The 25990-nt window shown below is 41.2% G+C and overlaps 1 protein-coding gene across 2 annotated transcripts; it reads right to left on the bottom strand.

Annotated features, from left to right (window-relative positions):
• Positions 1–1773: 1773 nt before the first annotated feature.
• Positions 1774–25780, bottom strand: LOC117245844 (broad substrate specificity ATP-binding cassette transporter ABCG2). 2 transcript variants are annotated; one of them, XM_033609413.2, is made up of 19 exons: positions 25504–25780; positions 22375–22448; positions 22165–22295; positions 15484–15543; positions 14686–14800; positions 14349–14501; positions 13411–13568; positions 11946–12048; positions 11568–11616; positions 11380–11478; positions 10817–10933; positions 10573–10718; positions 8251–8333; positions 7223–7312; positions 5854–5978; positions 4599–4753; positions 3818–3907; positions 3295–3362; positions 1774–2337 (listed from the first exon to the last, which is right to left on the bottom strand). In XM_033609413.2, the coding sequence occupies exons 2-19, from the start codon at positions 22429–22431 to the stop codon at positions 2190–2192; spliced, it is 1947 nt and encodes a 648-aa protein (XP_033465304.1). In that variant the 5' UTR covers positions 22432–22448; positions 25504–25780; the 3' UTR covers positions 1774–2189. The 2 variants fall into 2 exon arrangements, with proteins under 2 accessions (XP_033465304.1, XP_033465305.1); XM_033609414.2 differs by having other exon boundaries at positions 25428–25773.
• Positions 25781–25990: the final 210 nt, after the last annotated feature.

Genomic DNA, 25990 nt, shown 5'->3' with positions numbered 1-25990 from the left:
TTTTTCTTCTTCCACTGAATATATGTGACATTTTAACCCCAGCCCCATTAATGAAAAGCAAAATATAAACATCTCACAGCCATAAACCCAAAGGTTTCTCATCTTTCCCCTCAGTAGTCTGCATATTCATCTTTTCTTCAGCTCTTAAAATGACCATTTGATTTCGTCTGTTACTTTTGCTTTTATTTCATCGGTGCCTTGCTCAAAGGCACATTCAACAGTTCATGGAGATATTGACTCATTCACTACCCACACCAAGATTTCTCCTAACACTGACACCACAACCCAGGTGTGTTACCTGTATCCCTCCAGCCATTACTGATGTTACACAACTGGAACTAGAGATTTCATCACACACACACACACACACACACACACACACACACTGTGACTGCTTATATATCCATGGTTGCTATGGAAGTGTCTGCTTACATACACACCTACTGTAGTCAACCGTAATGCTCTAATCTTGTGTGTGTGTTCATGAGCCTCTCCTATTATCTTGTCATATCTAAACAAAAGGCACTTTGTGTTTTTAAACTCTTCAGATGGAAACGTCATTCGGTCCACCTCTTTGGTCCAGACTGAAATATCTCAAAAGCTATTGGATGGATTGGCATGAATTTTGGTGCAGGTATTCTGGTTTCTTCAAAGAATCCTGAAGACTTTGGGGATCCTTTGACTTTTCCTGTAGCGCCACCATAAGGTGAAGTGTCATAGTTTACAGTGAAATATCTCAACTATTGGATGGGACCATGAAATTTGGTTCAGACAGTCATGTTACCCTCGGGAATGACTTTCCCACCAGCCTCAGTGAGGGCTAGGCGATATGGCAAAAAATACTATCACGATAATTTTCCTTGTATTGATTGATATCGATATTTGATTCGATATATGATTTGATAATTTGATGCTTCCCACGGCACTCATCGTAAAGCTGGGGCAGAGAAGTTTGAAAATTATATTTCCTGCCCGGGAGCTCGTACCTGCAGTCTTGGCGCTTTAATTAATTTCTTGAAGCCGTCTTTCTGGCGCTAGACAGTATGACAGTGCATCTGTTATATCGCTGTACCTTTCCCATCGCTTCTCATACAGGGTTATAGTGGCAAAAATGGACACAACTGATTGCTGTTTTCCACAGCAGCAGAAGTGCTCAGCCATTGAGCAACACTTGTTGTAGGACTTACTGCAGTTTTGGCCCGGATTTTCATGCTCAGTGTAGTCGCTGGGATGCCACCTTTTCAGGCGATGGAAAACACTGGTGGTCTGACAATACTGAGTAAAAATGATGATAGTTTATCATCGCCATCGACATACATTTTATTGCGATCCAGTTTCGAGATCGTTTTAGCGCCCAGCCTTATGTATCAGTTGTACTTTAAGTGCTGATTAGCAGACACAGTGAACAATACACCTGCTAAACATGAGCATGATAGCATTCTGTCGTTAGCATTTAGCTTCAAGTACAGCTGTAGACTCAGATCGTTACACACCGGTGTGAAGAATAAATTACACAAATATTTCATAGCAAAACTATTCATACTGGCAGCAATGCAAATTCGTGATAGTTTCAGCAGGTCCGCCATTGTCCTGATGTTGTGACACAGCGCGTCGTGCGAAAGCTCAGAAGAACTGACCTTGTTCCAGAAAAAAAAAATTGCATAATATTTGTGTCCTGAACTAAAGCACTAAAGTGGTTTCCAAGAATAAAATCAAAAGTAATTTATAAAACTGGCTGAAATTTAAAAAAGAATAAAAAAAAAAGATTCAGAATGCAAATTCACTATTTTATTTTTTACAAAATCATAAATATAATATTCTTGTATTTGTGTGAACATTTTTTTTTACTTTTTTGGCTCTGAACTTTAAAGTGCAAAAATCATGATACAGTTTATTAGTAGTTACTACACTGAAGGGCTCTGGGGTTAGTAAGGAGTAAATAAATAATTAATTAATCTGTGCCATAACAGCTCCGTAAACAACAAATGACAAACAAATCATCAGTATTGATCTGGAGGATTACTGTGTCATGTTTTATCACATGAATCAACTGCAGATGAAACACACAAACAAAAAAATAGAAACCATCTGCAAAAAAATGTGAGATGTACGAACACAGTCTTGAGCTGCACTTCTTTCTTGTGTTAAACTACAACAGTGACGATGATGATGATGATGGTGATGAAGGTCTAGGTGAACTTCTTGATGAAGCGCAGTTTGAGATAAGCGATGGTGAGGAAGCTGATGGTCATGATGCCCAGAGCCATGTGGTTCTGCCAGAAGCCCCAGGTGGAGAAATCTACACCCTGCTCCTCCAGAAATTCCTCCCCAGTACACCTGGAAACACGACATCATCAGTGAGTGACAAACACATTATGTGACATTAAGGTTTAACCGAGAAAATTAATTCACAAATTAATTAAACTGGTCCATACCCACTGAGTAAAGCATACCATACCATGAGTTAGTTATACCAAAAATTAGGGGAAAAAAACAAACATTCCGCCACAGGGGGAGCCACAGCAATTGGTCGCATTTTTCTGTTGTTATAGCGCCACCCAGTTGCCAATTAGAGTCAAATTTCTCCAGTCACCTTGAGGCGTCCTGTTCTACATATCTACCAAGTTCAGTAAAATCCATATGGCGGTTAGGCCTAGATAAGAAATGAGCTCTCTAGCGCCCCCATTTTGTTTGATGGGGTCAGTAATGGAGGGGTCCCCTCAGATTATGTGTGGTCATATGCCTACAAAGTTGCGTGGTGATGGGTGAAACCCTTGAGATGTTATACACCTTTATGTGATGAGCCACGCCCTCAGCAATATTCATTGCCTTATAGAAGCTCAGTTTTAGTAAGTTTTCCAACTTTTGCTAAGAGGGAACTTTAGATATTGGTCCCTAGATTATGTTCACCCAGTTTCATGCAGGGCGTCGCTAACGTCGGCCCGCAGGAAAACATCATCCCTAGAGTGCTGTGCTGTAAGATGATGAAGTAATTTCCAAATGTGAAGCAACTTCGTATCATGTTGCCAATGGTCTACATAGTAACACTGATCGTACCATTATTGAAATTTATTTTCCAGCATTTTATCAACGTGATGTCGGTCAATCATGTTCAATCTCTTGTTTTGGCCAATGCTCAGGTGCTCGCTCACACCTACTGGGTACAAGCACCAGAGGATGCTCAGAGAGAGGCGTCACTAAAAACAAGGATTTTCCGAAGGTTGCAAACAGAACCTTTATGTCTCGTACATCAATGACATCACTTTACAATGAGGCATAAATATTGGTACTTACGCGCGCTCAGGTGTGTAATTCGACACGTGACAGAACTTCAGTCCTTTAAACTCATTAATCTGCAGAGCCTGGAGAGAGACAGAGGTCTTTATTAACACCATCATACTCTCATATTATCTTTTTAAATTTACAGAGATCCAAAGATTCGTGCAGTGTTTGTGCAGAAAATGGTTTGTCAAGTCCTGCCTTGTGTTCTGTGAGCGGAAAATGAAAAAACATGGAAGGCGCTTTGCACTGTGCATTACGAACATTACAGAGTACCCTACAAAACACTAAATAAAAGTTATCAAACAACAGACCTTTAGGAAATGTGCCTGATTATTATGACATTTTCACATAGTTGTGTATAATAACAACTTCAATGAAAAGTTTATTTGATTAGTATTCCTGGTGCCAACGAGCGTTGGCGGTAACGTGAAATCGACTCCACAGAAGAAAGGAAACACAGGAACATCATAAGCAACAGCTACAAGAAATAAAGGTGTGTGTGTATGTGTGTGTGAGACAGAGAGTGTGTACATACACTGAGGCCGTATCGTGGTATACTGAAGTACTTCAACCAAGCGAGCCAGTTGACGATTGAGGGAAGATTCACGAGTAAACCTGCAAAGATCTGCAGAAAAACAGGTTTACAGGTAAGTGTTCGCATGTCTTATGGTTACAAGATTAAAACAGAGGTCATAATTATTCTGATTTTTAAAGTGAAATCTGCCTTCACTTTTGCTCTTTATTCCAAACTACAACTTTTCTCACGTAGAAATAGAACAAGATTTAATAGTAAACATTAATAATGCCACATTAGTATGAAACGGATAAAAAGGATTGATATCTTTATAGAAAATTACACTCCCTTTCCATTTCTATCTTTGATTGCTTATCTTGGTCTTTGCCTCGGAAACACTCAGTAACAGTGTTTGTTTTTTAAAGTGCTATATGTGTAAACATGTATTCTTAGAGTTGCATCTCTTATGTACGCTGCAGACGTTAGCATGTCAGACTTAGGTGGAATTTATACTTCTGCTTTGAATCGATGCCACTTTTGTGGAGTTAAAGGTGTTTTTTTTCTTTACCACCTTACAGTTAGCATTATTTAGCTAGCTACAGTAGCTAATTAGCTAGCCAGCGGCAGTTGTCATTTCAGCTACAAAATTGATCGCTGGCTATAAACGAGAAGCTAGAAATGAATTTCAATGATAAACCGTATGTGTTGTGAGAATGGTACGATTGTCCAGCTTGGCGATTGATTGATGAATTGCATGTTAAAGTGCTTTTTGCTGCTGTGTTTTGATGTGTGTGTGTGTCACCATCATGAAGACGCAGGCGATGGTCATGAAGATGTTGGCGATGGCCACCACAGTCTGGTCGGCGGAGATGGCCAGAGCCATGGCGGTGGCGGTGTAGGCAACCAGAGCCACAGTGAACATGAACAAGAAGAACGCTTCAACTGTCGGCTTCAGACCTGTGCGAGCAAACAATCAGAGGACCAAGGATTTAACCTAACCAAACCTAATGTTGTCAAATAATTTGTCAAAACAAATAATTTCTCAGCAATTAATATATATAAAAAAATATTATATATATATTAAATTAAATCCAGAGCATAAGAACAATAACAATTTGAAACTGCTGCACACCAAAACATAGAAAGTTACTTTTGTGATCACATTTTAATAAAAGTAAATGTAGGGTTTTTATTACTAACTCAATTTTATGGATTTATTTTTTTCATAAAAATAATTATTTCCAACTTCGATGTACTGTGGACGGCCTGAATTGTTTGCACTTCGCTCCTACCAGAATTTTAAGCCAAAGCAGCACTTTGTAAATACTCTAAAGCTGTCACAAGAAATTAAACTACGATTTTTCAATTGAAGAAAAAATAAACCCAAACTTTAAAAATCCCAGGAGAATGGAAAAAAAAACCCAAAACAAACAAAAAACTGATTTTGGAACACTAATAAAAAGAGCAATGTCGAAAATATAATTGGGGGGTGTGTCAATCATTTTGTCTATAAAGTGTATGTACAAAAATTGGAAAAATTCCCATTCCTAAAGTAGTTTCATTTGTTCAACCTACAGTCTAAAGCTCTAAAATAAAAGATGGAACATGGAACCAAAAAATGTTCTTGTTAAATTACTGAAACGATCACTTGATTACTTAAATTTTTGACGATTAATTTTTGGTCATAAATTTAGTATAAACAAAGCTCAGAACATAGCATAGTGTATAAATTTGTATATGAAAATACATTTAGAGCTGCAACTATCACTTAAATTTTCAATTTATCTGTTGAATATTTTTTCGGGATGTATCAGTTAGTTGTTTAATCTGTTAAAAAGATATAAATATAGTGAAAAATGCCCGTTACAAGCTTCAAGAGCTGAAGGGTCAAACAGTTCATTTTATCTGACCAACAGTTTACAATTTACAATATATATATTATAAAATGTAATTAATATAAAATATGAATAAATTGATTATAATTTTCATGTTTAAAGTTCCTGTTATTAATATAGTGTAATCAAAGCTCAGAGCACAGTGTGTGTCCTCCTACTCACCAATCATGAAGTACGCCACGCAGCTGAAGACTATGGCGGGGATGGTCCTCAGCGTGATGATGTCAGACAGGATCTTACACAGGAAGTACACAGATAGCCGGTAGTAGCCGCTGATATACTCGTGACTGATGGGAGAAAAATACGTCAAAATTTTATCAATAAACCTCATCAAGTAGTATTAGCTTTTGGATTATTCATTCATTCATTCAACGACACTGGAAAACAAATAGGCACAGATACACAAAAATGTTAAATATGTGTGCGTGTGTGCACTCGTGGGAACTTGTGTACCATATGGGGACAAAATTCAGGTCCCCACAAGGGTAACATTTATTTTTAATTTGAAGGAGCCATACATTTTTGGAAGTATGCATCTTAACTTTTTTCAGACAGTAAGATGAGATATCGGTCTCATATTTGTGTACAGAGTCAGGGCATTAGCTTAGCTTAGCATAAACACTAAAAACACAGTGAAACTAGCAGGTAACTCCCTGTAACCTCAAATTGTGCTTTAATAGTTCTGTTTATACACCAGTTCAACCAATTAGATAAACTGTGTGAATACATCAAGTGAAGAAAATTTTGGACTGAGCCAGACTAGCTGTTTACCCTCGTTTCCAGTCTTAATGCTAAGATAAGCTAACCTCATTCCCGCAACAACAACAACAAAGAAAGACAGTGCTGTTGATCCCTTTTACTCTTAAGCAGGATTTATCTTTCTGCATTGTATTGACGCCGTACCCTACGCCATAGCCTGATGTGCACCTCCCCAGAAATGTAGCTACACATTGCGGTGACGCAGACCTGTATATTTTTGTAAGCTGAAACCATTTCCCTCAGTGGAAACGAAGCTTTGAGGCTTGTGCTAATAACGTTAGCATGTTGTATTTGTTTGGAAAACGTGTTTAGTATAAGACAGTTGTTTTGTCAGTGAATCTTGTGAGCTGTAATGGAGCTGAGTTTTGTAACGTTACCTTTGTTAAATGTTGCTGTTGTCCCTGGCTTCATATGAGCAGAGGAAAAAGTCTGCTAGCTGCTAGGCTAATTTATACAATGTAAAATGCCATAGGCTTGTGCTAAAAACATTAGCATGTTGTATTTTTAGGGAAAATGTGTCCAGATAAAGACAAGTGTTTGTCTGTGAATGCTGCGAGTTATAGTGAAGCTGATTTGTGTACTTGTGTTTGAAATTGTTTCTATTAAGCCATGTTTAATGTGTGTTTAATGTGTGTTTAATGCCAAACAAAAAAAAAAACAAATCCTATCTGTTGCCTCTTTAAACAACTTAAAGATTAAAGTTTTAGGGGGGATTCATGGAAATCAATATAATGTCCTCATAAGTATGTGTGTACTATTGTGTTAAACCCACATGAAGAGTTTCCTCTCTGAGATGAAGAGTTCAGCAGATGACAGCGAGCTGAAACACTGATTCACAGTGATGAAGAAGAGAGCGCCAAACCTAGAAACACAACCACAAACTCCTCAATACACAGACCGATAAATGAGCAGTTAAACCAGAGATATTGGATGAAGCGAGATACCCAACTCAGCTCACTTCCTGATTCAGTGACATCAGCACCACGCCCCCGTAGGAGACTTGGCAGCTCTGAATGTATTGTCGTCAATGAGGAAAATGAACGTGATCACAATTTATGGTCAGTTCTTTCGCCCTGTAGTCACAAAAGTAAATATTGGGTTCATTTTCCACAAGCCACACATCTTCCCAATATTCTGGAGACGGAGAACAGGCTCTGATTGGAGGGAGAGCTAACCACGCCCACTTAGGAGACAGGAACAGTAACCGTTTTCTTAACATTGGATAAGCCTACAGTTGGGTATCGCCCTTCATCCAATATCTCTGGTTAAACCCAGCACAATATGCACAGTGTAGAAGTGAAAACTTGCGCACACCATCCTCTTCGTTTTAAAACACTGTACTGATCTTTTCCATTTAAAAAATCTTTATTTCAAATTTCTCTTTTGTTTTATTTTATTCAATATTAATTAATTTATTTATTTTAAATGCATCAATGCCCATATGTATTACCCCTGTCAAATTAATAAAAAATAATATTTGTATATTTCCAATTCTTCACCTTTGCGATGCTTTTTTTCGTTTTGCACCAAAATACCAACCTATTTTTTTTGTATGTAAAAACTTACTATGTACTAACCTTGATGCTGATCCTTGTGCTGCTTCTGCTCATAGTTTTACTGCATGTATGATTTTACTGCCACAACAATACCACTGCTTGTTTCCACTAATGAAACAACGACTACGATGGCTGCTGCTAACTTTTAAAAAGGAAAACTAAATTTACAAGCTGATGAAGGCAGTGGCACCAAATACTGAATTGTATGGAATTAATCAAACCAGAATAAAACATTACAAAATACCTGTTCTGTATTCCACTTGGATCCTCCTTGACATCAAAGAAAATAGCTCCTACGACCAGAGCGAGGAACAAGGTCACTGCTACCTGCACAGAAAAAAAAAAACTTGGTATAAGCGTGGTAAACATACCATAAACAAACCACAACAACTGAGTGTTGAATTTTAGACGAAGATTTTGGGAGGCATGCTAATTCTATTCTGGTGGAGTGTAAGAAAAGAAATTTGATCTACCTCATAAAACAATGACTGACTGACTGACTTTAAAATGTAACGTGTTAATTGGTGAGCTTAAGATGTGTTGGTGGGCAGATTTTGTTCCCTTTAGACAGAGCCAGGCTAGCTGTTTCCCCCTGTTTCCAGTCTTTATGCTAAGCTAAGCTAACTGCATCCTGATTCCACCATAAAGACATGAGATTCTCAGGCTCTGTCTACATGTATACAGATATTTTTGTTAATATTTCCCCTGCGTTTTGGCCTCTCGTCCACGTGCAAAAAGAGTTTAAGGTTTCGTAGGTGAAGATTTATTGGAGCTCAGGTTATTGTTAATGTGTGTAGACGTGTAAAACTGAGCATTTAGGAAACAATGACATCATCTTCTTATTACACGCATGTCCCTTTTTAATTTGTGTGATGAGCGTAGGCTAGAAACAACAGCTAACTATTGGTTTTCTGACATTTTGTTCACACTGTTTGGTCTGATGACAACTTTACACCACTTCGCCAGTGTTTTTGCACCACCTCAGCATCCACGGTTTTAAGTCTGCCTGCATGAACCGATGGTTTTGGATCAGGAGCGGTTGAACCAGCAGATGGCCGGACACTTTCAAGAGTGGGATTGTTAGTGAGCCCTTTCATCTACTTCTGCGTTGATTTGATGCTGAACCTACGCTGTATACTGACGTACACCTCCCCAGAAATGTAACGTCGCAGCGACGCAGACCTCCTGTCTGTTTCTGTAAGCTGAAACCATTTCCCTCAGTGGAAACAAAACTTTATTTACTTTAATTTCACAGATAAGAAACAATAAATTGTGAAGACAATAAAGCCTCCACAAAAATAGCATTTTAAGTCTTGTGTGTGATTTATCCTGGTAGAGGAGTAGAGGAAATCTCCGCTAGTCACTAGGCTAATTTATACAATGTAAAATGCCATAGGCTTGTGCTAATAACGTTAGCATTTGTATTTGTTTGGAAAATGTGTTTAGTATAAGACAGTTGTTTTGTCGGTGAATGTTGTGAACTGTAATGGAGCTGATTTTTGTAATGTTACCTTTGTTAAATGTTGCTGTTGTCCCTGGCTTCATATGAGTAGAGGAAATCTCGGCTAGCTGCTAGGCTAATTTATACAATGTAAAATGCCATAGACTTGTGCTAATAACGTTAGCATGTTGTATTTGTAGGGAAAATGTGTCCAGATAAAGACAAGTGTTTGTCTGTGAATGCTGCAAGTTATAGTGAAGCTGATTTGTGTACTTGTGTTTGAAACTGTCTCTATTAAGCCATGTTTAATGTGTGTTTAATGTGTGTAATATAAATCCACCTTTACTTTGAAGGGTAATCAACGGTGATGAGATCTCAAGTTGACACTCACCATTGATTGTTTGTCCACACAATAAAGCAAAAATAACCCCAGAGATATTTTTAAAACGAAGGTTATGTGGACAGAATTATTTTTTAAAACAAGGGGGAAAATATTAATTTACAAAAATATCTGTGTTTGTGCAGACAGGTCATCACTCTCAGAAGTAAAAGTGAAGATGCGTATTTAACAAAATTAACCATTCCTTTAACCATAAACATAAAATGTTATCCTTGTGGGGACCTGATTTATTGTCCCCAGTTGGGAGGTGAGTCCCCATAATGTGTCTGTATCAACAACTGTGTGTTAATACAGTGAGATGAAGTGATCTCACATTGTGGGGACCTTGTTTTTGTCTCCCGATGAGCTTTATATTTCACAGACGGGCATGAGAGTGGTATTGATTTTCTGCTAAATGAATAAACACATTTTACAAAATGTCAAACTGTTAAGTATGTGAAGCTGCAGTTCGTCTTATGGCCACCAGATGCTGCTCCAACTACACTCAAAATGTACAACAGCGACAGAGTGAGCTCCCCACATCATTTCATTTTTCAACATTTTCATGTTAATGTCTCAGTTTATGACAGTCAGGACATCATTTTAGACTTCACTTTGAATTTTATGGATTCAGTATCATTCATTTATATGTCGAAAAATACTCCCTGAATTGTCAGTTTGATTCCTTAAATTTCCACTTTACGGACTTTTTAAGATGGAAACTGACGCCTGCTCGATGTTCCTACCTGAGCGATGGAGGTCTGAGGGTTGAGCATGAGGTTGCGGAACGTTCTCTTGAGAACCCATCTGAACTGGGTCAGGAAGCTGGTGTTGTAGGTGATGGTTCTGGAAGGAGCAGTGGTGATGATCTGCCTACCCTGAATGATCCTTTCTGAGAGAGACACAAAGGGACAGTGGTTTAGATGTGCTGTATTCATATAAAACCTGAGTTTCTGTGTGAAGTATTGACCTTGACCTTTTTGTACGTACCCAGCTCTGCTTTGGTCTGTTTGTAGTCGTGACAGTTTCTGTATTCCTCTACGAGTTTGTCCTCGATCCCCCGTCTGGACATCGACACCGTGTCTGAGTCTGGCTCTGGATCTGGATCTGGAGGGAAGAAAGGGGCACTCAGAATCCTGTCGGTCATGTCTGTCCGTGAAGTCACAGCATGATTTTATGACTTCATGGTCGCCTAATGTGACACAGTGACTGTCAGAACAGACAAAAACATCATGTAGTGTGAACCTGGCATTACACTTTTAGTAATGAGTGGATCTTTTAGCATTTACATATATTAATTTTGACAGGGATGGCATGTAACCCAATAATCTCTCGGAGGAGGACTGTCTGAACAGACCGAGGGTCTTGGTTCCAAAGGTACCATACCGAAGGTGTTTGGTGGAAATGGGGCTACAGGTGACCCCCTAGGGCGCCACCCAGAAGGGAGGTGCTAAAATCAACAGGGGCACTGCATAAGATACAGTTTCATGCCTCTCAATTCCACTTAGCTTTTAAACTCTGATCCAAACCTGAGCACACACACACACACACACCTTCATTGTCCATGCTGCTGAGAGCGACAGCGGTTGAGTCTCCGTTAATGATGTCCAGGAAGAAGTCAGCAGGGTTGTTGTGGGGCTCACAGGTGTATCCTGGGAAATGAAGTTCCAAACCCGCTTACATACAATTACATCACTTCTGCATCATGTCGTGTTGTATTGGATTGATTTCATGCTCTTACCGATGTCTGAGAAATACTCTAGAGCGCTCTGTGCCGGGCCGTGGTAAACCTGATCAGTTTGATTACAGTGAACACAAGAGTCTGGGTCAGTTTCTATATTAATAAAGTCAATATTACAATAATTGATTTTGAGACGAACAGGTGAGGACGCTCGACAGTAAAGCAAAAGCAACAGAAAAGAGAGCGACAAAAAGAATAAAGAAAGCAAAAGTTACAAAAAAAATAAAGGGAGCGAAAAAGAATGAAAGAAAAAATGAAAGATAGCGAGAGCAAGAAAAAGAGAAAAACAGAAAAGAAGAAGAGTCGAACATGAAGCATCCACGGATGGGTACACTGTAAATCTGATTAAATGTATTTCAGTTAGCAGACGTTGGCGACCTGTTTGCCGTTGACCAGCAGGGTGAGCCGGTCGAACAGGCGGTAGATGGAGTATCGAGGCTGGTGGATGGACAGGATGATGGTGCGACCGCTGTTTGCCATCCTGAGGAAACGAGGAGGAAAAACGTGTTTAAAGTTTCATCAATCGTAGACGTGTGGATTTAACTGAAAGCAAAGGTCTGAGGACAGAAAAGTTTGTGTGTGTTTGTATACTTGTACATGCTACATAGTGAGGACCAAAGATTGGATTTTCACAACATAGCGAGGACATTTTTGCAAAGTGAGGACATTTTGGCCTGTCCTCCTGTACGCGCTGTGCCTACAATTTTTTTTCCATGTGCCTGAGATGCATTTTTTGGCGGTGTCCACTAGTAGTTGGAAATGAGCTAACAGAAACAACTTAGCATTTTTCAGGCTTTTGAAATAAAGTGAACAAACCTCAGCAGAGAAGAATATGCAGAGAGCACCTGTACGAGCACGGGGTCTGCTAACGTCGCTGCTACTAGCATTAACGTTACAATGACAGAGGCTAGCAGCTAGCTACATGTCCAGGATCTTTCGTGTGACAAATTGATGCTGTATTCTTTTTTTTTTTTTTTAACGTAAATGTTGATGTTGCTGTTGTCAGGTCTGTTGGCTTGTCTTTTAAAGGTCATATGTATAGCTGTTTCATCAAAACAAATAATTTTTCAAAAATAATACATCCACAGAACGCCTAGAAAGGTGTAGAATTAAAGTCTAAATTTTCCTGAAAAAAATAATTACAGTAGAGAAATAATTGTTTTAGAAATTTTGAGGGGCCCAAAATATGTCAATATTTTGATTTGGTTACGTTGATTAAGGGGGGGGGGGGCAGGACTCAGGGTTGCCAGATTGTGATACCTGCAGAGGGATGGCATTGTCCCAGCGCTATCCGGCACAAATTCTAGCCAACCAACGGCAAGCAAAACCAGAATCAACATCGGTTCAGTTTTTGATCGTTGGTGTCAGCTGAAGGCAGAAAAAGGGCTAAAAAGCCACGCAGAGGTTGCCGCTTTCCTTCTGTACAGGTAAGCTAATGTTTGCTAACTAACGCAGCTAACTTATAGCTAATGTTAGCTAACTTGGCTCGCTGTCTCTAGTGTCTGTCATTTACGAACCTGGCAACCTGTAGAATTGAAGAGTGGAGCGAGAGCGGGTGAGTGTGAGTGCGACACCTACTGGCCGGGAAGTATGAATCCTATATCCTTTCCGCTTTAAAGGCACGTGGTCGGCTAATCAGAGTTTGATGGTGGCGTTGTGTCGGTAACGTTAATGTTAATCTCCTGCTCACTCACTGGGCAGACTGCGTATGTCCATACCTGGAAACCTACGTGTTCAAGGTACCCTACAAGTGGGCAGGCAGTTCACGTGCATTCTATGAAATTTAATCCTGCCGTTGCCACTGTGTGCATGTGTGTGTGCATGTGTGTGTGTGTGCGCTGACCTCTTGAGCAGCAGCAGTACAGAGTTGGCAGTGCTTGCGTCGAGGCCGGTGGTCGGTTCGTCCAGGAAGAGGACGGGCGGGTCGATGATCAGCTCCATGCCGATGTTCGTCCTCTTCCTCTCGCCACCGGAGATCCCACGAATCAGCTGAGTGCCCACCTGAACACACACACACACACACACACACACACAGACAGAAGTGTGAACTCGTGTACTTGTGAGGACCCTCCACGCCTCTAACCATCGTCACAACTCATCCTGAAGGAGTTCAGTTTCCATTCATCTTTATTTCTTTTCCTGATTCTGTCTTTGCTTTTTTGCATTTGTTGTCTTCTCTGTCATTATACTTTCTGTCACTCTTTCAGTCGTCCTCACTTTCTCCTCACCCTGCCTCTTTTGTTCCTTCTTTCTTTTGCTTCCTCTTTTCTTCTTCTTTGTCTTATTTTAATTTAATTATCTCTTTCTTTCCCTTTTTTTTGCTTTTTGTTATTTTGTCCTTCTGCTCCAACGCCGCAGTTTCATTTTGCCTCCTAAATGATGGTTCTTTCTTTCTTTCTTTCTTTCTTTCTCTCTTATTCTTAATTTCCTCAGCTCTTTCTCGGAGACAGTTCTCCTGACAGTTCAGTTTCGAAATAATGTATTGAGAAACCTCTTTTTATCATCTGTCAGCAGATCTCCTAAAACATGACACTGAGGTTTATTTTTTACCAGTTAAACCATGACGCTGCAGTTTTGTTTTGCATTCTGGACGATGGAATCTGTTGTTTCTTTCTTTTGACGCTCTTTTTTTCCTTTCTGTCTTCTCTCTTCCTCTATCGTTGCTTTCTCTGTCTTTTTGTAGCCCTCCTCTGTCCCACTGGTCTGTTTTCCAATCATTATTTTTTATCACTGTCTTTTCTTTCTTCCTCTCTCCTTCCTTCCTCCTCCCTCTCTCCTCACCCTTGAGTCGGCCACCCGGCCCAGTCCCAGCTCCTGGATCAGTCTGTCGACTTTTTGTTTTTTCTCCTCCTGAGAGATGCTCGTCGGGAGCCGCAGCGCTGCAGAGAAGGTGAAGTTCTCTCTGACCGTCAGCGTTCCCATCACCACGTCGTCCTGGAGACAAGAAACGACCATCAACACCAGACAGATGATGAATGAACTTTCATTTCCAGGATGTCTTTCCACAGTAGATTTTAATTATGGCCCAGAGAAGCTGATCTTATAATTGCCTGCAGAAACTCCCCTGAATCAAAGCCGTTCTCCTGTCGATGACTTCCTGTCTGTCTCACTCACTCACCTGCACCACGTATCCAGACAGACACTTGAAGTTTGGAGGCTGATGAGCTCCGTTGATCAAAACCTCTCCTGACAGACCGGCAGGATCCTTCCTGGCCGCCAAAACATCCAGAAACCTGAAAAAGATTTTAGTAAATGTGAAACAGCCAGCTCTCAAAGTACTCGTAGTGCAGGTGATGTTTCCTGTCAGTATTTTGCTACCTGATAATTTATATTAATATTCCTGCTGCATTAATGTGGGTAGTTTAATCTACAGCAATGCATCATGGGCTATAAGATCATCATGAACCAGGTGTCTCTAAAAAGTCAGGAAAACAGCCTGTTTTCAGGTTTGTGACGACGACTTTTCAAGTTGATCCAAAAGGGTTTTTATAGAGTTTATTCAGGAACACTTCATCCTTCAGTTTAGGGTGCTTTCACACCTGCCCTGTGTGGTTTGGGACAGTCGAACTTAAGTTTGTTTGCCCCCTCAGTGTGGTTCGTTTGGGCAGGTGTGAACACAGCAATCGCACTCAGGTGCGCACCAAAACGACTGGACCGAGACCTTCTTGAAGAGGTGGTTTCGGTCTGGTCCACGATGAGCAGCGCTAAAATCAACCTGCGTAGTTGTCCCTCCATTGTGACATTAGAAAGTGTCACATTTATCTTGCAAGTGTACTCTTCTTCAACGTTTACTTCCTGGATTTTTCCCACATGGAAATTCTGACCAATCAAGAGCAGCTTTCTCACACAAGGCATTTGATCTGGTCCTCTTGTAAATGGTAGCACAAAATGGAAACACTAAGGTAAAGACACTCACGACGACTTGCCGCTTCCTGTTGCTCCCATGATGGCGTTCAGACCCGGCTTCATGATCCCACTGTGAGAGAGAGACAGTTAATATTACCAGTCATGGAGATTCAAAACACAGCAAACTCATGAGAACTAGATCAAATTCACATTCAAACTCACATTCCTTTAATTTCTTGACACATGATTAACACACATGTTCCGTAATCATGACCCTCAGCACATCCCATAGAAAGGCGTCTCTAGAATGGCAAGGTCACCTTCAAAGCCCTGCCAGATGGTTCTCTCCACAACACCACCGTTATCTGCATTTACTGTGGATGTGAACCACCAGAGTTCGTCAAGTCTCAAATACCACTTGCTGGCCAAGCACACAGCCAATGCAGAGAGACGTCCTCCCCCTCGCCAAATGCAATTCTCTCAGTAATGACAGTTACCTCGGGGCCACAGCACATTATTTTGACCCACAGTGGGAACTTTGGTCAGATGCTTTTGACTGTTATGAAGACATCGGAGAGGCACTTCGCCGACACATGCCGAACACTTAATGCAGGTTGACAGACAGTAGCTATGTTTCCGTCCAAAAGTGATTCAAATCATTGGGAAATGTGCATTAAAAGAATTATGAATCCTGTGTGTTTCCATTAAATGTACAGACTTTGGTGAAAACTACGAACTCGCGCGAGTTTTCCGCAGAACCGGAAACAAAACAAGTCTCGCATTCTTCTTCTTCTACGTTTTCTGGCGGTTGGCAACCAGCTTGTAAATGCATTACCGCCTTCCCGACCCGGCGTGTGGATATCACCATGGAGAGAGGTGCGCTACGTCAGACTTAATTCGAACATAACTGTTTCCATCCCCCGTTTAGAAGACTTTATTGTCATTGTGCATTGCACAACGAAATTACATGGAGTACCCTCGGCAAGATAACAACACAATAAAAAGGACAGACAGTACATAAATATAAATATAAAAAGATGTCAGTAAGGTATAAAAACAATAAAGTGTGTGAGAAATATAGCAGCAGTATAAAAACTTCGAGGCAGCAGGCAGTGTAAAAACAGCAGCAAGGTGAGGTAAAGTGCAACGGTGCAGTTCAAAGTGCAAAGGTCAGTTCCTCAGTTTGGGGCTGGTGTGTATGTGAGTGCAGGGGGGTTGATGGAGGCCACAGCCCTGGGGAAAAAGCTGTTCCTCACTCTATTTGTCCTTGCTTTGAGGGCCCTGTACCTCCATCCTGAGGGCAGGGGAGAGAACAGTCTGTGACCCGGGTGGGTGGGATCTGTGACAATGCTGCTGGCCTTCCTCTGGAGGCGGCCAGCGTACACCGAGTCCAGGTCTGGGAGAGGACTTCCCACAATCCTCTGGGCTGTTCCGATGGAGCTCAGCCGGTCCCCTTCTCCACACTTTGACTTATTTTATTCTACTTGGTTCTATTTCTCCCTCTCTGGGAGCCTGGGCTCACCGCGCAGAAGCCCACCGCATCCATCCATCCATCCACCCCCCCCCCCTCGCGGCCCCGCACATATACCCCCGAGGCTCGGCTCTCTCTGCGCGGACAGAATGGTTTTATAGTAAGGGGAGGATTAAAGGGAGGACGGCAGGCTTTAGCGTGGAAGGTTAGTGACGTCATTCGCCTCGAAAAAGAATCATTCGCCTCCAATGTCATGTAATGTGAATTCAAGTGTAGTAACCAGGTTTCAAGCTGTAGAGGGCGCTCCATACCACATTTTTAATGTGCAGGATCAGTCAGTAACACTACTATACAACCAGAAACAATGATTATCAGCTGAAAAAAGTGGTTTTAGGGTTTAGTTACTCTGTAAAAACTTTAAAGTATCCCTTTAAGGTACATTTAGATCAGATAAAAAATGTGCGATCTAACTATAGACAATCATGCGATTAATGGCCATTAAATATTTTAATCCATTTACAGCCCTTGTTTAAACAAATTGTAAGACAAACAAGCAAATAACTGTCAAACTCAGATTTTCAACCAGCCAACTTTTTCGTCTATTCACCAGAATTAAAGAGCAACTTCCACATAAACCCCCCTTTTTCCATGTTTGAAGAAGCACAGCAGGAGAACATCAAGAAACGTACAGTGCCAACATTTATTGTGGCGTTAGGTTCACAGACTGACTCTCTTGGTCTACACACTCATGTGACTCATTCATCTCGACTCATCTGTTTTGGTTACAATGACGAGGCAGTTTCAGTTCTTTCATGTTTTTAAGGAACTGAAAGGTTTTGTTGTGGTTTTTGCAATCAGAGTAAGTTGTGACATTTCAGTTGCTGGTTTTAAACATTCTGATTCATCTTCTGGTGTTTTTGCTGACTCAGGACCTGAAACTTCCTCCTGAATGAATCACCAAATCAGATGCTGACACATGACGGTGCAGTTTTATTTCGCCTCCTACATGATGGTTCTGTTATTCTGTCCTTTATATGTATTTTAAGCTCTTTTTAAGGAACTGAGAGTTTTTATGTTTTTTTTTTCAGCCTTCTCAGAAAAACATGACAGTTCAGTTTTTGATTGAATCATCTGTCAGGTTATTCGTCAGCAAAACATGACACTGCGATTTATTTTCATCACTCAAACCATGATGCTGCAGTTTTGTTGGGTTTAATATGATGGGGGCTTATTTCTTTATTTTTAATCTTTTGTCTCTTTTCTTCCTTCAGTTTTTAATTTTAAGCAGTCTGTGTTTTTTTTTTTTTAGTTCAGTCTCACTCCAAAGTCATCGAAACCTGCAGCTTAGAAATGTTATTTCTGACCAAACGTTTAACTTCCTGCCTCCTTGTGGTGACAGAATAACCAGTCCTCCTGTACAGTGTGCTCGCAGAGGTTTTTTTTTTTAATCAAAACTACAGGTTGTAGCAAAAAAAGAAACCTCAAAAAGAAAAGGTCGTACTGCTGCTGTTGAATGGACGATAGATCAAGTCCAGAGGTTCCTTGACTCAAAACAAACAGGTGAAACTGTTCTATGCAAAATCATAAGCGATGGTAAAATACATTTTCATAAACTCTGGGTTAAAAAAAACAAGCTGTCATGACAGAATACAGACAACAGGACCTGAGCAGATTAACTGAAGCAGCAAATACCCCAAACAAAACAGAGGGAAAAAAACGCTCTGAACCAGCCTTCAACTTTGACTCAGACCGGTCAATGATTACACACACTGAACAATAAAATACCAGAGATACCACCCTCTATAAACCACACACACATACACACACTGCACTTTGTCAGACTGCATTTCTCACGATACATAAAAAGGTGTTTAAAGGTGTATCTTATCTTATAATCAAAGATCTTTTTCATAACAGATCATTATCAGAGACAATAAAGATGGTCAGAGAATCATATACCAATAGTCTTTTAACAGTGACTTTAAAACATCAGTCCACAAACCAATGGGTGATGTCACAGTAGCTACATCCATTATTTTTACAGTCTGTAGCTTTGAGCTGAATGCTAATATGAGCATGCTAACATGCTCACAGATGACAATACTAACATGCTGACGTTTGGCAGGTATAATGTTTACCATCTTAATTTCACAAGTTAGCATGCTAACGTTGGCTAATTAGCACAAAACACAAAGTACGGCGGAGTCTGGTGGGAATGTGGTTAGGTGTGGCTAGCCCTTGTTGCAGCAGCATACCATACCATGACTTAGTCATACCAAAAATTAGAAGAAAAAAACAAAACATTGGTCCACAGGGGGAGCCACAGCGATCGGTCGCATTTTAGCCATTTTTAAGCATTTTTCTGTTGTTATAGCGCCACCCAGTTGCCAATTAGAGTTAAATTTCTCCAGTCACCTTGAGGCGTCCTGTTCTACATATCTACCAAGTTTAGTAAAAATCCATATGGCGGTTAGGCCTAGATAAGAAATGAGCTCTCTAGCGCCCCCATTTTGTTTGATGGGGTCATTAATGGAGGGGTCCCCTCAGATTATGTGTGGTCATATGCCTACAAAGTTGCGTGGTGATGGGTGAAACCCTTGAGATGTTATACACCTTTATGTGATGAGCCACGCCCTCCGCAATATTCATTGCCTTATAGAAGCTCAGTTTTAGTAAGTTTTCCAACTTTTGCCAAGAGGAAACTTTAGATATTGGTCCCTAGATTATGTTCTCCCAGTTTCATGCAGATCGCTCAAACTTCCTAGGAAGAGATCCATTTTAAGTGTTTTTCAAAAAATTCAAAATGGTGGAAAATCTATATAAGTGGAAGTTATGGGTTCTTGAGGCAAATGTGTTCCTCATGAGGAGAGGCATCTCTGTGCAAAGTTTCATGTCTCTACGACATACGGGGCATGAGATATGCCCATTCAAAGTTTGCAATTTCAATTGGTTGCTATAGCGCCCCCCTTTGGCCAATTGATGTAATATTGCTTCATTGGCATCCTCCCATGACCCTCTACCACTGTGCCAAATTTCACATGGATTGACCAAGTCAGTGAGGAGAAAAACGTGGAACAGACACACAGACAGTTTTCGTCATTATATAGTAAGATTGTACACGTTAAAATGTTGAGTTGACGATGACGCTAGATGAAAAGTCAAAGAATCACTAAAGTTATTACAGTTCATCCACAGGGGAACATGAATGTCTGAACCAGCTAGCATGACAATCTACCTAATAGAGTGCTGCAGGAATGAGTCCTAAAACGGGGATGTTAATTAGCATTTTTGTACTTCCGGTTCCTTCGTCTTGAAGTCAATGAGTCTGTGGTTGACGCAAGCTGATGATACTTTCACGTTTTGTTCTACAACATAAGATTCGTCGGTAAATACTTCACTGGTGAATTTTGAAGCTTTTCATGTCTTAAAAAAGGTGGTTGCAAACAAAGTGGCTAAATGAGACTACAGAGCATCATCACGCCAACAACATGGCTTTACTGCCCCGTTGTGGTGGCAACGTTAAAGTCATGTGACTGAAGTGCAGTTTGTTTATAACCTAAAGTTAGCTTTTTATTTCTGGTGATTGCATTTACTCTTAAAAAAAAAATAAAAGAGGTGTTCATTTGTCAAATGTGTACGTGTCATAAAAATTAGTTTGCTGCAGATCTTAGAGGCTTTTTGACAAGGGAACAAGGGTGGAGCTAACTTTGGCGTCGGCCTACAGAAAAAGATCATCCCTGCGTCAGTTTGTTGTCGTTGAGATATTTTACTCACACATTAAAACACATTCATCAATCTCATGATGGTGTTAGAAGAAAAGTCAGAAGACAGTCAGGAGGATTCATCTTCTGAGCACCATGAATGTAAATGTTGTGCCAATCCTTTGTGTAAATATTGAGGTATTTCACAGGATAAGTGAAAAGTTTGACCCGTTAGTGGCACTAGAGGAAAAATCAGAGGATCACCAAAGTCAGATGGATTCATCCTTTGATGACCATTAACATTTATACCAAATTTCAAGGCAATCCATCCAGTAGTTGTTGAGATATTTCAGTCCGGACCAAAGTGGTGGAAAGACAGATTTGTTCAGGCCAACACATTTCTGTGAATTTAACACCCTGAACTTTCTCAGTGAGTCAAATTTAAAAAGGTACGAAGGCAGTTCAGCATCCTGCCACTGTCTCTGTTTGTTGATTTAAGCTGAGGGTCATTGTTTTCCTTCAAGCTTCTGTATGAGTGTGTGTCACGGAGGAAAAGTGAGTTTCTTGACAAAGCAAACTTCCTTCCTTTGCCTCCAAACGTGTGTAAATGTGTGTGTGTTTGATCCACGTGGGCCTTGTTCGAGTCACGTTTACCTCCCAGGTGTCTTCCAGTCAGCACGTAGACAAACACACACACAATAAGTGCACATACAGCCTCAGTTTACCGAACTCATGGCTCGAACTTTCATGCCTCAGAGGGCTGAAACATGCTTTGGTGTCTTTGTGTGCTAAAGCCACTCCAGCATTTAAAAGTTTGACATGTTGCAGAAAATCAATTCAATTCATTTTTTTTTTATAAAGCCTCCTCTGAGCTAACAAACTTGCTAAAGGTCAGATTCCACGAGAGAGTTGAACAGCAAAATGTCCACATGTCTTTGCATAATATTTAGTTTTTGAGGCTTTGTGACAGAGAGAAAACTAACATGGCTAGCTGGTCAACTACTGTAGCTAGCAAGGTAACCACTAGCATTCAACATAGTATGACACGGCGTCCCAGAACACCAACCACCAACACACCCAGGGTACCTCGCACGTCGTATGTGGACGTAGAAAGTCCACAACCAAAACGTCGATATGTGACGAGGTCAGAGTGAGAATGTGTTGTTCAGTGACTCACTCCACCATCAGGATTTGATCCATTCGGTCTGATAACATCTGGAAAGTCTGGAAGAGCCGCAAGATTTAAACATTTTATCTCCATCGGCCGGCAGAAGTTCGCCCCTTGGCCACACTAGACATAAGTGTCTAGTACACATGCTCTACGGGCCGCACAGTGCAGAAGTAGTGCCAATAATCCCTGGATCACCTGGGTAATTTTATACCTGCCTGCTGAACTATGCTGGCTTCAAGTGCCACTGAGCAACCAATCTATGTTCTAGACACCAGCAGTAGCATCCATGTTGCCCTCGCCTAGCAGCGGTGCTCTTTAATGACAAGCATATTGTGTACATGGGTTCTTATGTTGAAACCACAAACTCAAGAGTTCCTTTTGACAGTAGCAGTAGTTTAAGAAACTCACTTGAGATCAATGAGGATGTCTTTGGTCGTACCCTTCTTCCAACACAGGCAGCCTCCTCCCTGCGTCACCTTGTAGTTGATGTTGTGAAAACTGACGGTGGCGCCATGCTGCTGTTGGCCCAAACCTGCAGACTGTGAAGGGGTTAATTCACACCCAAAACACTGACATATTTCCAAAATGTGTGATGCTAGCATAAAGAGCGGAAGGTACCTGGTGTTTTGAGGCTCCATTCTGCCCAAACTCTATCGTCACTTTGCTCTCCGACATCCTCGACCTCTCTCCTCCTGAAACCCCGAAGAAACATTTTACTGCAGCTAACACATCTTATAGAAAGCTCGATCCTACCTGAGCATTTTTGTGCACTTTATTTAGTTTTTTCGTTAAGAATTGGGGGAAAATGGGGTTGATCGTCACTCAAAATAGTGTCCTTGATAGATCCCCTTTCAATGTGCAATCGGAGCCTAAACTGTCAGAGATGAGTCGTCCATCTTCATATACAGTCTGTGGACACACTGTATGTAACAAGCATAAATTGACACGCCGTCCCAGAATGTCCAAAAGTGACGCAGAAGGGTGCCTAGCATACGGTATCATTTTTTGACTTCTGAGCCCGATTCTTAAGATTTCAGTTCCAACTTTTTTTAACAGCTGTTACCTCTCTCTGTGTCAGCTTACCGGCTCCGAATCGTAGTTGGGAACACACTGGCTTATCGATGTTAACTTCACCTTGGCTCGTTATTAGCTGGTAACTAGCTTCTAGCAGTCTGGACCACTCTGCAGAGAGCCCGATCACACTCTGAAGTCGTGAAAATCTGATGCTTGGGCAGTGACATCAGAAACCCATGAAAAAAGGCGTCCTTTAAAGCCACAGTGTGTAGGAATTTCTCCCATCTAACGTTGAAATCTATATATGAATATATTGTATTCAAACAGATGGCACACTTTAGCGCCTCACTGTTTCAAACACGTATTGCAACAACTGTAACCGCTGTGTACCAAAAAGCTATGATAACACTGATGAAACCATGTCATCCGATACTACATGGAGTATTCATTCAGGCTCCTACACAGACACACGCGACGTGAGTTGACAAACCCCCTCCTCACCATGCTGGCTGTGTTTACAACGTAGGACTGTTGGGGCGGATGTAAATTGAAACAAACCAGTCACGTCTTGTCCTTTGACAACTGACAAGTGGCTCAACCTCACACACCTTATCCCTCTCCTAACAGCTGTCAGTGGCCAGCGGCACTACTGCCGCATAATAAAGTCCCACTCTTTGAGCATAATGCAGGATCATGTATTATGCAGCATCACGGGAGACGGAATCCTCGTCACCAAGAAAGTGCAAAAGGGAATCAAAAAGGCAGCGTGACCGGCGAATTAAAAAAACAAGGGTCAGCATTGGGGTTGCCTTTCCCAGGTGGAGAGAGCTGCTGAAGGAGAAAGGTAATACAATCACAGGCCAGCGCTAACAGCGGCTAACCGCTAACAGCGACGCAGTGATGCGAGGAGAGGGATGAGGCTGTTAGCGACTGGCCGCTAACAGCGGCTAACAGCCAACAGCGGCGCTGGCCTGTGATTGCATTACCATTCTCCCTCAGCAGCTTTCTCAACCTGGGAAAGGCTACCCCTATGTGGGCCTTTGTTTTTTTAATTCGCCTGTCACGCTGCCTTTTCTATTCCCTTTTGTGCTTTCTTGGTGACGAGGATTCCGTCTCCCATGATGCTGCATATGCATGATCCTGCATTATGCTCAAAGAGTGGGACTTTGTTTCAGATTTGCCAGGGTAGTAGCAAAGCGACTCTTCCTCCTCTCCTTCGGCTCCTCAGTCACGCAGTGCTGGCCTGGCTCTCAACGAAAACGCCGAAGGCGGTGCTGTATGTCCCTTGCTGGCGGGTGTATTCTCAAGATGGCGAAACGTAATGGAACCCCACACACGACTTACCCGCACAATGTACAAACAAATCCGAAATTCTCCTTTTACGAGAATAAGTCAGATTATTGGTGGAGGTAATAGTACACCAGTGATGACATATTTATGAATGCAGACATCAATTTTTGCCAATAAACAACTGAAAATGTTACACAATGTCCCTTTAATGTTGGCATGATACGCGGCCAGTTAGTTAGTTTAATAATGCGTGGTGGGACAAGGACAAAGGTTAAGGCGGCAGTGGTGGATGGGTCCAATGAACACAGACTTTCACCCCAGAGAGCGGTGTTCACGTCCCATAAGATTCTAAAGCCAAACCCTATTGTTTTCTCCTAACCCTAACATGAATGTAAATGTGAAATTTCCTGTGAAAACAGAAGTGTACTTTGAAAGAACACAACGTAACAGGCAGAACTTGACACGGCGTCCCAGAACGACAACAACCAACACACCCAGGGTACCTTGCAAGTCACGCGTGGACGTGGAAAAGGGTGAGCCGGTAACACAGCGCTCTGTAGGGAGCGAGATCTAATGTATGTGACAACCAGCCCCGTTCTCCCCTAATTTATATCTCAATGTACACAACAACCAGCACTGCAGTTTCAGTGTTTAACTGGTTTCTTACAACTGAGGCTCAGTCAGCTGAAAGTACTGCATATTAACGTCTCTAAGGTTCTCTTCCAGGGTCAGTAGAGTATCTGACCTTTGACCTCGCTGCAATTTTGCTGATCAAGAAACTGAACTAAAACAGAAGTCTCTCTGGAAGAGCGGAGCAGTTAAACCTAACTTCCTATTACTCAGCAGTGGTGACAGAAGTACACAGGCTCTTTTCTTTATTTATTTACTGAAGTATAAGTAGAAATACCACAGTGTAAAAATACTCAGTAATACAAAGTATGCAAGTAGGTCCATGCAAAAAGTACAAAAATCTAGGAATCAAAAAGTACCAAAAGTGAAAATGCTCATTATGCGGTATGGCTCATTTTATAATATTATGTATTATATTTAAATTTTAATGCAGTAATCATCATCACTTTAAAGATTCAGCTCATTTAAATTACTTTATATACTGCTGGGTAACTTCAAATGAATTTCCCAGCGAGGATCAATAAGGTTTTATTTTAATCTGTAATATCACATCATAATTTGTATTAATAATCTAAATCTGCAAAGGAGGTAGCAACTAAAGCTGTGGAGTACATTCACAATATTGGTCTATAAAATGTAGAAGAGCAGAGGAACAAAGTAGCTGAAATTAAAATGAAAATTAAATGAAATTACTTAGTACTTCCCGCCACTGATATTCAGTCAAGAGAAGCTCTCACCTCACTGTGCTTGAACCTGCTGCAGATTAATCCTCATACAGGTGACAACAAGAGTGCGAAAGAGTTCATCGCTCACCTGCTGAAGTGACAAAGTCCCCGTGAGAAGAGCTGCTGACGGAGGTCCAGACCACGGGACACTGACTGCAGGGAGAGCAGTTTGTTCAGTGCTCCCTGTGAGTGTGTGTGCGTGTGTGTTCAGCCCTGTTTTATGACTGAAGGCTTGATAAGAGAAGTGGGGTGAAGGGCAGCAGTGAGTGTGTGAGACTCTCTGTCTTTCACTTCTCCACAGCTGGAAGTCGTGTTTCCAATCCGTCACTTCAGTAAAAAGGAGTAAAAGCCTGCGTCACTGTGAAACACAAAAATTCCTGCGTTCAGAAAAGCACAGATTATCAGTGCGGTAACAGAACTCTGCAGACTCTGCAGATTTATTCGGGGTGGTTCTTCTTTACTGCACATCATTGCACAATGTCAGACTCACTCATGTGTCTCCCTCTCGATACATGAAGTCAATGTCACTGGAACTTATTGATTTCAAAATGCGTTAGATTAATTATTTAAAATCA

Source organism: Epinephelus lanceolatus, chromosome 22 (genome assembly GCF_041903045.1).
Source record: "Epinephelus lanceolatus isolate andai-2023 chromosome 22, ASM4190304v1, whole genome shotgun sequence".
Classification (NCBI taxonomy): domain Eukaryota; kingdom Metazoa; phylum Chordata; class Actinopteri; order Perciformes; family Serranidae; genus Epinephelus; species Epinephelus lanceolatus.
The sequence above is the reverse complement of the archived record's forward strand: the minus strand, read 5'-3'. Positions and strand labels throughout refer to the sequence as shown.

What these genes read in the sequence shown, in the direction of transcription:
- LOC117245844 (XM_033609413.2), bottom strand. Translation starts at nt 22,431, where the DNA reads ATGTCGGAGAGCAAAGTGACGATAGAGTTTGGGCAGAATGGAGCCTCA. An exon ending in CGTGGCGTACTTCATGATTG is followed by an intron (nt 4,754 to 5,853) that starts GTGAGTAGGAGG and finishes TTGCTCGCACAG; the next exon opens with GTCTGAAGCCGACAGTTGAA. An exon ending in TCGCCTGCGTCTTCATGATG is followed by an intron (nt 3,908 to 4,598) that starts GTGACACACACA and finishes GTTTTTCTGCAG; the next exon opens with ATCTTTGCAGGTTTACTCGT.